This window comes from Miscanthus floridulus, chromosome 8 (assembly GCF_019320115.1).
Source record: "Miscanthus floridulus cultivar M001 chromosome 8, ASM1932011v1, whole genome shotgun sequence".
NCBI lineage: Eukaryota > Viridiplantae > Streptophyta > Magnoliopsida > Poales > Poaceae > Miscanthus > Miscanthus floridulus.
In genome coordinates, this window is record NC_089587.1 from 57,367,275 (window position 1) to 57,381,450 (window position 14,176).

General features: G+C 48.7%; 2 protein-coding genes across 3 annotated transcripts; both read right to left on the reverse strand.

The window, feature by feature from the left end:
- Window positions 1–1,199: 1,199 nt before the first annotated feature.
- LOC136469128 (uncharacterized) lies at window positions 1,200–2,210 on the reverse strand. Its single transcript, XM_066467445.1, has 2 exons — window positions 1,482–2,210; window positions 1,200–1,361 (listed from the first exon to the last, which is right to left on the reverse strand). Exons 1-2 carry the CDS (start codon window positions 2,208–2,210, stop codon window positions 1,200–1,202), a joined length of 891 nt encoding a protein of 296 aa, XP_066323542.1.
- Window positions 2,211–4,952: 2,742 nt separating this feature from the next.
- Window positions 4,953–7,947, reverse strand: LOC136472176 (meiotic recombination protein SPO11-2-like). Of its 2 annotated transcripts, none has more exons than XM_066469912.1 (11): window positions 7,814–7,947; window positions 7,644–7,730; window positions 7,316–7,439; window positions 7,090–7,227; window positions 6,913–7,001; window positions 6,662–6,790; window positions 6,484–6,563; window positions 6,279–6,341; window positions 6,112–6,188; window positions 5,906–6,033; window positions 4,953–5,282 (listed from the first exon to the last, which is right to left on the reverse strand). In XM_066469912.1, the coding sequence occupies exons 1-11, from the start codon at window positions 7,895–7,897 to the stop codon at window positions 5,148–5,150; spliced, it is 1,134 nt and encodes a 377-aa protein (XP_066326009.1). In that variant the 5' UTR covers window positions 7,898–7,947; the 3' UTR covers window positions 4,953–5,147. The 2 variants fall into 2 exon arrangements, with proteins under 2 accessions (XP_066326009.1, XP_066326008.1); XM_066469911.1 differs by having other exon boundaries at window positions 6,484–6,578.
- Window positions 7,948–14,176: the final 6,229 nt, after the last annotated feature.

The window sequence follows — 14,176 nt, forward strand, 5'->3', positions numbered from 1 at the left end:
TGGACATATGGGACAGAGTGCTGAACTTGAATTTCCAAAGCCATACAATAATCGTTAAAAGCCTTTGAGGAAAATTCAGCAGCATTGTCCATTCGAATTGATTGAATTTGATGTTCAGGATGATGTGCCCTAAGTCTAATAACTTGAGCAATAATTTTTGCAAAAGCATGGTTACGTGTGGACAAAAGACACACATGAGACCATCGAGTAGATGCATCTATTAGAACCATGAAGTACCTGAACGGTCCAGACCTTGGTTGTATGGGGCCACAAATATCTCCTTAAATGCGTTCAAGAAATTTTAGTGGCTCATTTTGGATCTTAACGGGCGATGGCCGTATGATCGATTTCCCTGTAGCGCATGAAGTGCACGTAAAATCCGAAGATTTCGGGAATTTAGCAGTAATTAACTCATGACCTTTAGAATTGCTGATAATTTTTCGCATCATCCCTATACCAGGATGGCCAAGGCGTTCATGCCAAATTTTGAATGCGTCAACATTCTGAAAAATTACCTTGTACGCAACATGCGGTACGGGTTTGATGTATGTGTAGTACAATCCAGACGGGAAAGAGGGAATTTTCTCAACAATTCGTTTGCCATATCCGCTATTTTTAGTAACAAGGAGAATTTCCTCATTATTGTCATCACGGGTTTCTATATGGAAACCATTTTGACGGATATCTCTATAACTTAACAAGGTACGCTTTGAATCGGGATACAATAATGCATCCTCAATTGTAATTTAGGTACCCATGGGGAGTATAATAGTGGCACGACCAGAGCCAACTATCGTAGCATCGCGCCCAGCGATTGTCAAAACATTTCCTTGTCTTTTTGTAAGAGTTTGGAAATACTTTGTTTCTCTAAGTATAGAATTAGTGGTACCACTGTCCACTAGGCATAATTCCTCCTCCATCAGATTGACCCCCGTAGAAACTATATATGAATAAAGAATTTGATATAAAACTCTTTGGTGATATATAGAATACATACTTTCTTTATTGAATATCAAATGTGTACATTACATTTATTGGATATTCAAACCAAATAGTGATGACATTAATAAATATTTACAACACATAGGACATAAATTATTTTAACTATTATAATCACTAGGACATAAAGACACTAGAATCTAAGGGATTGGGAGCCTATTCAAAGTCTCTAAATATGTCGTTGGATGCATATTCCACGATCATATTCTCTGTATCTGCAAGATCCTCGCCTCCTCGTATGTTGTTGCTGCTTGGTTCCATTGGAACTTGTTGCGAACAACAAGCCTCATTTCTGGTGGTGTCAGGTTGAATGTTGAAGTGGGCTTCATACTTCTGTCCTGGTGCAGCACGTCCGCGACCCACTGACTTTAAATAGAGATCAACAAGATGACTTGGGGTATGACATTTCTTTGTAGTATGGCTATAACAACCACACTTCTGACACACAGGTTTGTCATTCCTATTTTTGGAAATGTTCTTACCCTTGTTGGGAACACGAGTTTGGGATTTCTTATTGCGTCTGCGTTGTTTTTACCTTTCTTAGAATTTTCCTGATGATGGGTCTTAGAAAGTCCACCATCAAATTTGGGTTTATTCTGAGTGTAAGCATGTACTTCAGGCAATGGAGCAGATTCTACGGGGCGTTGCTGATTATTCCAAACCATAAGTTCAGAATGTTTTTCGGCCTCAAGTAAAGTTTGAATAAGCTCAGAATAAACCTGGAAACGCCTTTCACGGTATTGTTGTTGAAGAATCCTTTCAGAGGGAAGCATAGTAGACAGAGTCTTTTCTATTTTATCCGCATCTGTAGGTTCTTTCTCGCAGAATTGCAACTTTGAGCAAATCCTATGAACAGCATGGTTGTAATCACTCACAGTTTTAAAATCCTGTAAACAAAGTTGCGTCCACTCATAGTTGGCCGCAGGCAGGACAAGTGCCTTTTGTTGTTCATAGCGTTGCTTAAGAGAATTCCATAGATTTCGTGGGTTCTCTTCCAACAAGTATTCAGCCTTAAGATCAGGATGAATATGGCTCCTAATAAGATATAGGGCCGTGTATACATGTTGATCATCAAGAGGTGCAACACCCTCTTCGGGTGGTGACACAGCTCGATAAAGTCCACGGGACGCAAGACTAACCTTTATGTCCACAACCCATGTGGGATAATTGTGGCCGTCTAGAGCAAGCAAATCAAACTCTTTGACGGTCATTGATCCTATATGAGGCAAACCATCAAAACATTTTAAGTTATTAAAATGTTGTGGTGTGTTGTAATTATGGGATGCAAAATGGATACAAGATAAATCTTGTATTATTGATATTGTAAAGATCTCATGTGCATAATTAAATAATGGAGGTAGTCACCATAAAAGTGTAGACCTCAAATTGGGCATAGTCTATATTAACAGTAGATGCCAGGTAATTATGCAAGTTGTATAAACACGTCTTAAGGTAGTCATCAAGAATGATGAAGACCTTAGTCAATTCGCAAACGAATTGGGTACGCACGTTGAGGATAGTCACTAAGTTGTGGACTTAGTGTACATCCCACAGTAGCAACTATGGTGCTACCTTGTGTATGGCCAATAGGAATGCGAATTAATGGTAGTCATCTTTGTGAAAAGATGTAGACCAAATGTTCTCATTTGTGATGTTGGGTACGCACGTTATACAATTGATGAGAAAATATACATAAAATGTCGCATCCATTATTTAAGCGCTAAGTGCTTTAAAGTTATAAAAGCATAAAAGGGGCTTAAATAAAATGATCGATTGCAAAATAATTTGCAAGATCAAGGTCGTCATTACAAGGATATTATTTATTGGATTTGCCATACATACAGGGACAAATACTTTGAATAATATCATAAATGGATATTTTACAATGATAAAATATCACAAGTACAACTATAGTTAAAGTCAGTGACTAAACACAAGAGTACTTAATTTTACAGCACATAATTATAAGAGACTAATATAGTCATTGACGAATTAATGCTGAAAATAAATAAAAAGAAGAAAAGGAGCCAGCCAGGCCATTGAAATGGGATTGAACCCATTTTTGATTTTCGGCCCAGCGTGGCCCATTCGGGCAGTCGCAGGGAGTGGAGGGAGGCCACGGCATCGGCCTTGGGCCGGCCCATCCCGCGCAGCAGCCTCATAAAGGGGGGGGGGTCGGCAGTTAGGGTTGAAACCCTAACCGCTCGCCGCCGCAGCCGATTTCGGAGACCGCCGCCGTCACAAGCCACCGCCGCTCCGGTCCACTGCGCCGCCCATGCTCGCCATGTTCAGGTGGAGGAGGACTCTCCCTCGTCGGGGGAGTAGAAGCCGCTACCGAGCACCTCCGCCGACGGGAGGCCGAGCATGGCCGGGTTCCATGTCCCCGGCGGATCCCCGGGCGCTTGTCCACGGCGACCACCCTGCGACCGAGGAGGCGGCGAATCGAGTGGGGCGTGGTAGCGCTGCCCTCAGCAGAGGCTGGAGGAGCCGCCGGAAGAGCCTGCTCCCTCATGCGGGCCGCAGCCTCCGCGCGAGTCGCGGGTGGAGGAGGAGCCGTGGGTGGAGACGCCACCGGAGGAGGAGCCGAGGGGCCCGCGCGCGCCGGAGGTGGAGCCGAGGGTCCGGCCCTTTCGAGGAAGAAATACGGCGAGACGCCCGATCTCGCCGCGCTGTTGAAGATGTCGCCGATGCAGCCGGTGTTGAAGAGATTGCCGACGCCGGGGGCAGACACCATGCCGTCGTCCTCTTCCTCAATCTTCGCGGCGTCAAGCGCGGGAGCAGCCCGCGTGTTCAGAAACCACGGATCAAGCGGGGGGACGCTGTTGCCTGTCGCCACTGGAGTCGAAGAGGCTGGTGTGGGCGTCGGCAGCGAGTACGAGTACTCGAGCGTGTGCGGGATCGACGTGAAATCCTTGCAGAAGTCGCACCAGAAGCGAGGCGGTGACGGCGCCGGTGACATTGGCTCCATTGGGATGTACGTGGGGACGGGTGTGGGCTCGGCAACCACTTCATCGACGGACGGCGCCGGGGCTTCAACGACTGGTGACGCATCGTTGCTGGGGCCGGCACCGTCCAAGCCAAGGCGAGGAGATTGTGGCTGGCTCTGCAGACGAAGATCGCGCGGAGGCGAAGCATGGCGGCCACGAACAAGAATCCATCGGCGGTGAGGAACCGTATTGGAACGGAGGCCACGAACAGCGGAGTCGAAGAGGCGGCCGAAAGGACCATGGCCATGACCATGGGCACTGTTGCGGCGAACACGAGGCCCAAGGCGCTCGAAGACGCTGCGACGTTGTCCATGGTGGCCGTGGTGGTGGATCGGGCCACGGCGAACTCCACCGACGCGGCGAAGTGCGAAGAACAGTTGACGAACAACATGAGACGGTAAGTCTATCTTCGCCATGCTTACCGATGTGTGTTCAGAGGCCACGTTGCCTCTGCGTCGTCGTTCTCTGTCTTGTCCAGTAGAGCAGTGCTGATAACGTGTTAAGAGTGAATGAAAATGAACAAGATTTTTGGAAACTACTCCCTTTCATTGATCTGCCAAATGGATTATATACACTTGGGTGTCTTCAAGAGACAACCGTTCACCAAAGGACAGACCCCTTGGTGACGGAATTAACTGCTAATCTACTACTAATCCTAACTGTCTCATAGATGAGATCACTAGTAGAAGAGGCGTCTGTTGTGTGTAGGTGCCTCTTCGCCTGGAGACAACGTTTCACAACAAATGGATCGCTGCTGCTGCATGCTGCCATCCACAGATGCATCGGCCGCACCATGCCCCAGCACTGCAGATCAGAACTGAAAACCCGTGTGATTCAGTGGCCAATGAGTGAACATCGCGGCCTCTTCATTCGGATTCCACGGTTTCACCAGAATGAGCTTGTTTATTTGGTGGTCTGGTCATGCAAGGTGGCAGACCCCAACCGTAATCAAGATCGATATTTGACTAGAGTAACAAGAAGCAAATCTTTTGTATTTATGTACAATTGTACATTCCAGTATCAATCATTGTTTCAATCTACAGGCATTGGACATAGCTTACTATATAGTCCATGCAGCTCATTGGCACATGCAAGTATGCAACCATGCTAACATTCCAGCGGTCAATACAAGAAGAGAAACAGACAGCACCCACGGCAGCGTCAGATGTAATCGCCCTGTACAATCTTTCTCGCGATGTACTTCCCCAAGTAATCGAACCCATGGGAGTAGAGAGCTTCGATGTCTGCACGCTTGCCCCTCTCCACCATCAGTGTCAGCTCAGCTCTGTGACTCTCCTACAGCCGAAAACCACCATAAATCATATAGGCGCCTTAATCTAAATTTTATGGTGTCACAAGGCCAAATGATAAAAGCATCAGGGTTACCGGGAACAATACTAATTATTTAAATGATATCAAGGCCAAATGATAAAAGCATCAGGGTTACCGGGAACAATACTAATTATTTAAATGATATCAGGTCATCCTTAATGTATAACACATGTTCTATTATTGGCCATGGGCGTATTAGTTCCATATTCAGATTGGTCAGGTACAAACACTAGATTCCAGGCAATTAAGCTTTTCCATGCCTGATGAAATTGAGGTCGCAGGTAATTCATACATGCTGCATGTCCAACACTAACATTTTGCCATGCGAATTATGCATGTTGATTTATTGCAAGAGTTTCATATAAAATCTGCACTAGCAACATTCATTGGTCACTAGGTTGAAATTTTTCTGGTTACTTTTGCCCAAGATTCTCGCAGTTGGTTCTCATACTGCACATGGTCCCAAAGATAAATGTAAAAACAAATAGCTGACTTTTGACTCCATGTTCCCAAAATTTTATCTAATTTGAAAACTGCAGCTTCTGACACAACAGCATTACTTGAAAGTTGAGAAGCCAAATACACACCTGTAGGAACTTTGATGACAGCAAGCTTTTGGCAATCTGCAAATCACGTGGCTTCAGCACTTGAAACGCACTCTCAGGGATAAGCTGCAGATCATCTCCTCTCATCCCAAGCCATTTCACGTTGCAAGCTGAAAATGGAGAACAAGATTCACATGGTTCGGCAACATGCGCAGAATAAGGATCTGATGATCACTCAAATAAAGTACCATATCTGTATGACTCCAGACCCATTGATATGCTTCCATATTTGTAAGTGCACATTATAGCAAGCCCTGCTGGGTTCCTGAAAAAAACAAATCAATGCTATCTAATATGGTTGAAAGGATATCAGTCAGGTATACTATATAGTGATGAGCACAGGAGAGGGCTTAACCAATCCACTAATGCAAAAATCGGCATATTTGGAAATGTCTGGCTCAGTCGATGCAAGATAAATCTGTATCGTAACAGCAAAAGACAAAGGGGATAAATACATCAGATAACCAAATATTGTCAACATTATCATAAAGAATTTGGATGCAAATTTGCTCCATTACATAAGCAAGTAAAACCTACATAAGAAAAAAGAAAGGCACAACCTTGTCGCAATATCAGGATATCCTTTGGCAGTGATCAGGATACAAGGGAGCTGATTATACAAGCGATCTTCAGCCAGCCTCTGAAATATGGCATCCTATTTCAAACAAGTAACCTATAAGCTAGAAGGATACACTATAGAGACAAATCATTACTAGATTGTGGCAGTAAGATTGGTACCTTCTCCACCACAATGATATACCGAGCATCTGAAGACAAATTTAGTTTGCTCAACAGGTTCAGGTCCCCTGTAATTGCATGCCCTGAAGCTCCAAGAATGGAGCAGTCAATCTGTTCTTCATCTGGTTCCTAAGGTAGTTTAAACATGCAGTTTAGGTGCTTTGTGAAAAGATAAACAAGAGTTTATCACGTATTTCCTCAACAGATAATTCCAATAGTCAAGACATATGTTGACATATCATGGAGCACACATGCAACACAAGGCGCCCAATCAGTGCCCCTCTGCTTGATGCCATGACTCCTAAGCTCTGCCTTGTACACCGGAGCAAGGAAACAACATCTGCACATGAAGAGGGGACCAAACTGATTACTACAAAACTACACATTAGTCAAACAAGAATCAAATGGGTTGGGGGAATTTTGTCCACCTTGAATGGCTTGGTTGACATGACGTTGACAGCTGAAGTACTTGGGTGAGTCCGACAGGAGCTTGTAGAACAACTCCCGTTGGTGGACCAGCTTCCCCTCCCCCAAGATCTTGTAGCACATCTCCATGACCTTCCATACTATCCAACAATAAACGGCTATTTTAGCAGCAGAACAAATGGCTGAGGATAATTTCGGTCCGGTGGTACTGAAGGAACAAATAGCAACCTCTTACAAACGCCTTTGGATTGCGCATCAGAGACCTCTTACAGACGGTGTGTGAGAGATAAACCGATGAAACGTCGTTCAGCAACCCGCTGCGCAGGCTGCAGTTGGCAGAGCTCCGGCTAATCTGCCATGGGAAAAGCAACTCATTCAGAATGTTTTGCAACTTGCACTGTTACCCACTGGATTGGTCAGTGTACATACAATTCGCAACACATTTCGCCATGGTCATGTGAACTGGGATCGTATACACATGGGTGAAGCACGCAGAACCATCACCGCACCGCAGTAAGAGAGGAATGTGGGGGAGTCGGTTTGGCAACTGGCGTACCAGGGGGAGGACGGAGATGGCCGGCGAGGAGGGGGAGGCGAGCGCGGCGAGGAAGTTGAGCGCGGCAACCTCGATCCTTGCCCGGACCTATCGACAACGAAATAGGACCCGTCAGTGACCACAACAAAAGGCGCGGACGAAGAAATGGGTGAGGCGGAGAAAGCGCTAGCCTCAGGCGGCGCGAGTATGTCAGCGGAGCAGAGACGGCTGTCAGCGCCGAAGAGCGACGCCGCCGCCACGTTCGCCTCCGCCATCGGTGGAGACGCTGCGGTTCGCGGCGGAGGCGAGCCGCCAAGTCGTGTGCTGCGGGCACTGGCAAATGGGCTGGGCTGAGTTCGGAAAAATGAGAGTCCAGTAGTGTTCCGAGTATCTGTATCTGGGCCCGAAGTAGTATGGGCCCCCACACCTCCACGTGGAAAGGAAGGTGTCCCAGTCCCAGGCGTGGAACGGAAACACGTCTCCCTCTCCGTCCAGAAGCACCTGCAGCAGGCGCGCCGGCCACTCAGGGCATACTTGGATTGGATCCTTTACCAAGGACTGTATCACCTTGCTAAGCTAGGAATTAGATTTAGCAGCTTGTTTGGATGTATAGCCAGCTTATCTTGATTTCTATGCTAGCTAGCTTTTCTTTGTTGGTGTAGAAGAGCCAAAATGGTTGTCTTCGCCTAGCAAGTTTTTTTTGTTATCTGTGCTAGTGAAGCTAGGCGAGGTCTGATAACCTTGCCGGGAAACCAAGCATGCCCTCAGTTATCTCAGCCCCAGCTTGCGCACACCCGACAGCTCTAGATACGGAACGCCGTGCCCTTTCCTTCCCCCAGGGTGAGTGGTGATCTTGCACATTAAAATCCGGGAATGCCCTTTCCCCTCCCACTAGAGCTGATTGTGTGGTGAATCTCTTTCACTATTACATAAATTCACAGTACAGGCGGCCGGTAAGCTTCTATGAGAGCAAGTATAATAGCAGGCTATAAGCCAACTAAATGCTGAGGTGGAGAAGAGGGGGGAGGAGAGAGAGAAAAAGCGGGCTGTAAGCTTACAGCCGGCTTGGACACAAGAACCAAGAAAGTCTGTGAGAGAGACAAGTGGGCCATGTATTAACTGTAAAAAGCTAACTACTATATAAGTGGACTGAAAGAAGGCTACAAAGAAAAGCTGTGTTAGTTAGGTGACCAGCACTTGGTTTTCTGAAACCAATTTTAGTACCTGTAAGGGGCTAGGGGCCTGGCTTGGGTTAAACGCCAGATTCGGCCGTTGTTATGGAGCCTGGCTTGGGCCAGCCTCTCTTCTCGGTTGGCGTCACCTCCGCGCGGTGGTGCGCTCCTCACCTCCTCGCTCGCGCGCCGCCACTCCTCCTCGGCGCCGCCGCTCCTCCTCCGCGCGGTGCGTGCGCTCCTCGACCTCGCTCGCCGGGAGCTCCTCCTCCTCGCGGACGGCTTTCGTGGCTGGCGAAGTACTGAGCTTCCTCCCGCTCAAGAGGTGCCGGAGGTGGAGGTGGCGCGGCGGAGGTGGCCCCCTGAGGTTGAGCGCGCCAGAGCGGAGTGCCTGGAGCCGGCTGGCGTCCTGCTGCTGCGCGCTCTGATGTCGTCTGGTCCGAGCAAGGCGGAGCGGAGTTGCTCTGCTCCGTGGATTCAGTTGTCCGGCCTTCTGCTTGTGGCGCGTCCAGTTGTACATACAGGCAGCGGCGGCGGCGGCTGCTATTGCTGCGCTGTGCTGGTATTACTAGCGTGGGGAGGAAATCAATTTTGTTAGTTTGCGTCAGTTACCGCTGACTGATGGTGTGCTTGTGCTCTGGTTACTTCGGCCTTGTTTAGATTTTTTTCGCTCTCAAATCTTTCATAGACTATTAAATATAGATAAAAAAATAATTAATTATATAGTTTGATTGTAAATTACGAGACGAATCTTTTGAGTCTAAAGGTCATAATTGAACAATAATTATCAAATACAAATGAAAGTACTATATTGCTAAATACTGATTCCTAACCTCAGCCTTCATTCTTCCTTACGATGAAAGTGAAACGTCAAGGTTGCTTCCTCTGTCCTGACCTCTGGTTACTTCATTCTTCGTTACGATGATGACTTTTTTTTTCTTTCTCGTTTTGGTTAGTTCAGGGAGGCTTTTAACTTTGTGTTATTAAAAAAAGTTTACAATTACGCATAAGCCATTAAAAAGTTGAGCTCCCACGAGTGTCATCGTTCTGAACTTATTCACTCTCCAAGTCATTTCGTCTGTGTTCTGTTTTTTACCGTTTGGCGGACCATACGTATGGGCTCGGTCAGTGTAAATATCCAAAATACCCTTCTCTTGTCCTATCCTCTTGCTTCTTTCTCTCTCTGTCTAGTGGGGCCAAACTGTCAGCGACCTGGCTCCACCTTCCTCCTCGCCGCGCGCTAGCCTCGCGCCGCGTCGATGTCGGGGTGGAGCTCGCTTGCCCGCGCCAGCACCGGGGCGGAGCTCGCTCGCCCGCGCTCGCGCTCACGGCGGCCGGGCGGAGCTCCTCCCCACGTGCGCCCGTGGCGGCCGGGCAGAGCTCGCCTGCCCCCGCGCCCACGGGCGGCCGGGGCGGAGCTGCCCTCCATGCGCACCCGTGGCAGTTGGGGTGGAGCTCCCCCTGAGCGCGCTCGCGGCGGCCATTAGGCGAGCAGGTCGATGATGGCGGAGAAGATGACGAGCTCGGCCTCGGCGCTGGAGGACTCGAGGTCACACGACGGCGGGATGTAGTGCTGCACGTACGGCAAGCACGTCCCCTCCAGGAGCCCGGACCGCTCCAGCAGCCACGTCATGAACCAGACACTGCGCTCGTCGAAGCCCGGGCACACGCAGGAGTGCTCCAAGAACGTCGCCAACGGGACGCGACAGTTGGGTTTGGTGCGGAAGCATGCTAAGTCCACTAGGTACACCGCGCGTGGCCGGAGCATCAGGTACAGGGGCTTCAGCCACTTGAGCTACGTCGAGGAGCCACAGTGGAGGAGGGTGTGGGGAGGCGGCATCCGCGACGCGCAGGTGATCTCCACCGGGCGCGCGAGACGGTGGCTGCGGCGAGCTCTACCGGGACGCGTGCAAGACGATGGCCGCCTCGACCACAGCTGGCAGCTGCGCCTGTGGAGGGCCATCTAGGCCGGTAGCGGTAGCATAGTCGGGCACGATGCGATGCTTGGCAGCGGCCGCATCAATGCAAGGCAGCGTGAAGCAGTTAACATGTGCTTCGGCAATGGCGTTGGCAGCGGCGCGATGTCGCCGGGGTCAGCAGCGCGATGCCTTCTCGTGTTCGTGCTTACCGGGTCGCGCGATCGCCAGCTGAGGGGACACGAGCCGGGGCTCATCGCTCTGGGCATTGGCGTCTCCGCGTCTCCGTCGACCTCGGCCTTGGCCTCCTGCACCGCTGAGGCTCGCCGCCACGCCAAGCCGGGAGCCAACCCCACCATCTGCGACCTCGTCAAGCCGGCGTTCGAGCCTACGGCTACACCACCTCGAGCACTCGGGACGGCAACGAGGGCGCAGAACCAGGCCGCAGCATAGAGCTCCCTCGGCCCTTCGTGTACACAGGAAAGAGAAGAGAAAGAGAGAGAAAGAGAAAGTTTGGGTGGTTGACAAACGGACCCCACTGTAGGGTAAAATGGTCATTTCACCTGTCTGTTTGACACCGTTAAATAGAAAAGCGGACGGAATGGCTTGGAGAGCAAAGAAATTAAGAACGATGGCACTCGTGAGAGCTCAATTTTTTTTAATGGCTTGTACGTAATTGGAAGCTTTTTTAATGGCACACAGGTAAAAGCCTCGGTTCAAGAGGTTGCTACTAGTTGGATCTTGGCACAGTTAAAACTGTTCTCTGTTCTTCACTTCATTAAGAGGCTGCTGCTAGTTGGATCTTGGCACAGTTAAAACTGTATCTCGTTTTGCTTCTGATTCATCATTCAGAAAAAAAAAATCCCAAATGAATCTGAAATGGAGCATTCTCATGCAGGATCAAAGGCACCGAATTCCGCATCATATACCAGGCTGAGGTATCCTTCACCAGAAATTGGGATCCTTCTGTCAACTTGAACATAGATAAGAGGTGACTGATGGACAAGTATAGCAGTTCGGCTCTTTGGGTCATTCTGAACCTAGAGTTATCTCGTCTTCAGTTCGTCGATTACAATTCTCAGACATCAGACTTTCCTGCCATTTTTGTTATTGTCGGGATGCATTTCGTTCCCTCTGCGACCTATAGGATTGGATTGGAGTGGACTGCATCCAAATGCCTCAAAGATGGTAACCTTATTAATTTAGAGAAAAGATGACTGTATCAAAATAAATTAGGCAACCAAATACACCCTAAGGTTAGCCAGGCTAACATAGTATAAACAACCAGGGGTTGATTTGGTGGGAGCAGGCTAAGGCAGCCCAGACTAGAATTCTAGCCAGACTAGAAGTTGACCAGAAAACCAAACACACCCTATAGAGGCGGTTATGCCAGCCACCTCTACTTTTCTGTCTCTACAAATCACGATTTTGTAGACAATGTTGCACAAGCTGATAGGACAAAGGTCTTTGAGCCGCTCCGGACTCAACCTTCGGCATTAGGACAACCAGAGTGTCATTCCAATTAGCGGGCATAGCTCCACCATTCAAGAATCGCAAAACTTCTCTAGTAATGTCCCCGCCCGTCCCAATGTTTTTTGTAAAACAATGAAGGCATTCCATCCGCCCCGGGAGCTTTGAGATCTCCTGTTGCATCCAAGGTTGTTTAATCTCTTCGGCCGTGAACTCTCACATGAGGGTTCTATTCATATCATCCGAGACTTTGGCATGAACATGTGGCAAAAGCTCATTAATATATACGGCCCCGTACATGAGAAGTAAACAAACTTTTGTATGTGTTAGTAGTAAGGTTTCTCATCTCCACTCCTTGCTCCACAACACCCCCATCCTCTTTAACTAGCTTCTTGATCCTACTTCTTTTCTTGCGTTCAGAAGCGTATTGGTGGAAGAAGCGTGTATTTCGGTCCCCCTCCTCCACCCAATGCACTTTCGCTCTCTAACGTCAATAGAGGTTCTTTTGTTCCTCCGGCCATTCTAGCTTATACCTCAAGAGCTCCTCCCTTCGAACCGAGCTGTCATTCACCGCCCCCTTCCTACACGCCTCCAACAATCCCCTTGCACGCTTGATGCGTTTCTCAAGATCACCAAGAATATATATTTCTACTCCAGTCAGCAAAGTCATGAGCCACATTCCTCGCTACTGCATCATGCACCCCCCTCGACATACCCATTGACAGGCGCCATGCATTCTCTACAATGACCAGGCATTGTTCCTCCTCCACTCACGCAGCCTCAAAGCGAAAAGACTTCTCCACCCTAGACCTCTCCTCTGCAGGTGGATCGGTCATCACAATGACAGCGCGATGGTCAAAGTGTCTATGCTCACCACTGATCACCCGTTCCTCTGCAGTAGGAACCAAGCAATCCAATCTAGCCACGGCCCGGTCAAGCCACTCCCGAATGTATCGAGAGCTACTATGGCTATTGTTCCTCCATGTGAAAGGATCTCCTTCAAAGCCCAAATCAGCCAAGCCACACTCCTCCAGGGTCTTACAAAAACGATCCATGCAGGATTGGGGCCGCGGGAGACCACCCTCCTTCTAACACGCCAAGAGGACTTCATTAAAGCTCCCCATACACAGCCACAGACGTCGACGCATGGCGTTTAGAGTGCATAGCGCTCGCCATGACAAATCTTTCTTCTCCACACTCGGTTCTCCATAGAAGCCCGTGAACCTCCACAAGAATCCATCCGCTTTCGTAACATCAGCATCGATATACATGCGCAAGATCCCTTGAACATGTACATCCACTCCCGTCTTCCAAAAGATTGACAAACCCTCGCTCCTCCTAACACAATCTTTCACTACTACACTCGCACATTTCACAGTCACGTCGTAACCCTCATCGTAGTCCAATTTCGGCCTCGACAGTAAGCTGTCGGCGGTGATGATCATGGCCCTCACTGTCGCTATCTGAGACCGTCTACGGTGTACACACCGCCGCATTGGCTTATGATCCGTCCATGCTAAGGTCCTTACTTCCGTCGCATTGGAGCACGATCCGCCTGTGTGGGTATGCACTAACACCACCGCATTGGCAAATAATCTACCTGTGTGGAGGCTATCATCACTATCGTGTGGGCACATCAACCGCCTGTGTAGTGGTCACGACACCGTCGCCTTGTACTTCGACCCGACTGTCTACCGTGCACGTTCGTTGTCGCTTCGATGGCCGAGACGTCTGTAGTGGTGAACATCACCGTCGCTTCAGCGTATGAACCGTCAGTACAAAGGTCATGGTCACCGTCGCCTTGCACCACAATCCGTCTTTGATGATCGTTTAGTTGGTGTCGGGTTACTAAATGATTCGGCGGTGATACACTTTTGATCCCTGCCGCATAATACGTATAGCGACGGTGTTGGACGTTTGCACCACCAACGGCAGGGCGGTGGTGATAACAAAACAATAAAATATTTTACTAAAGACAAAGCATATAGATATAATC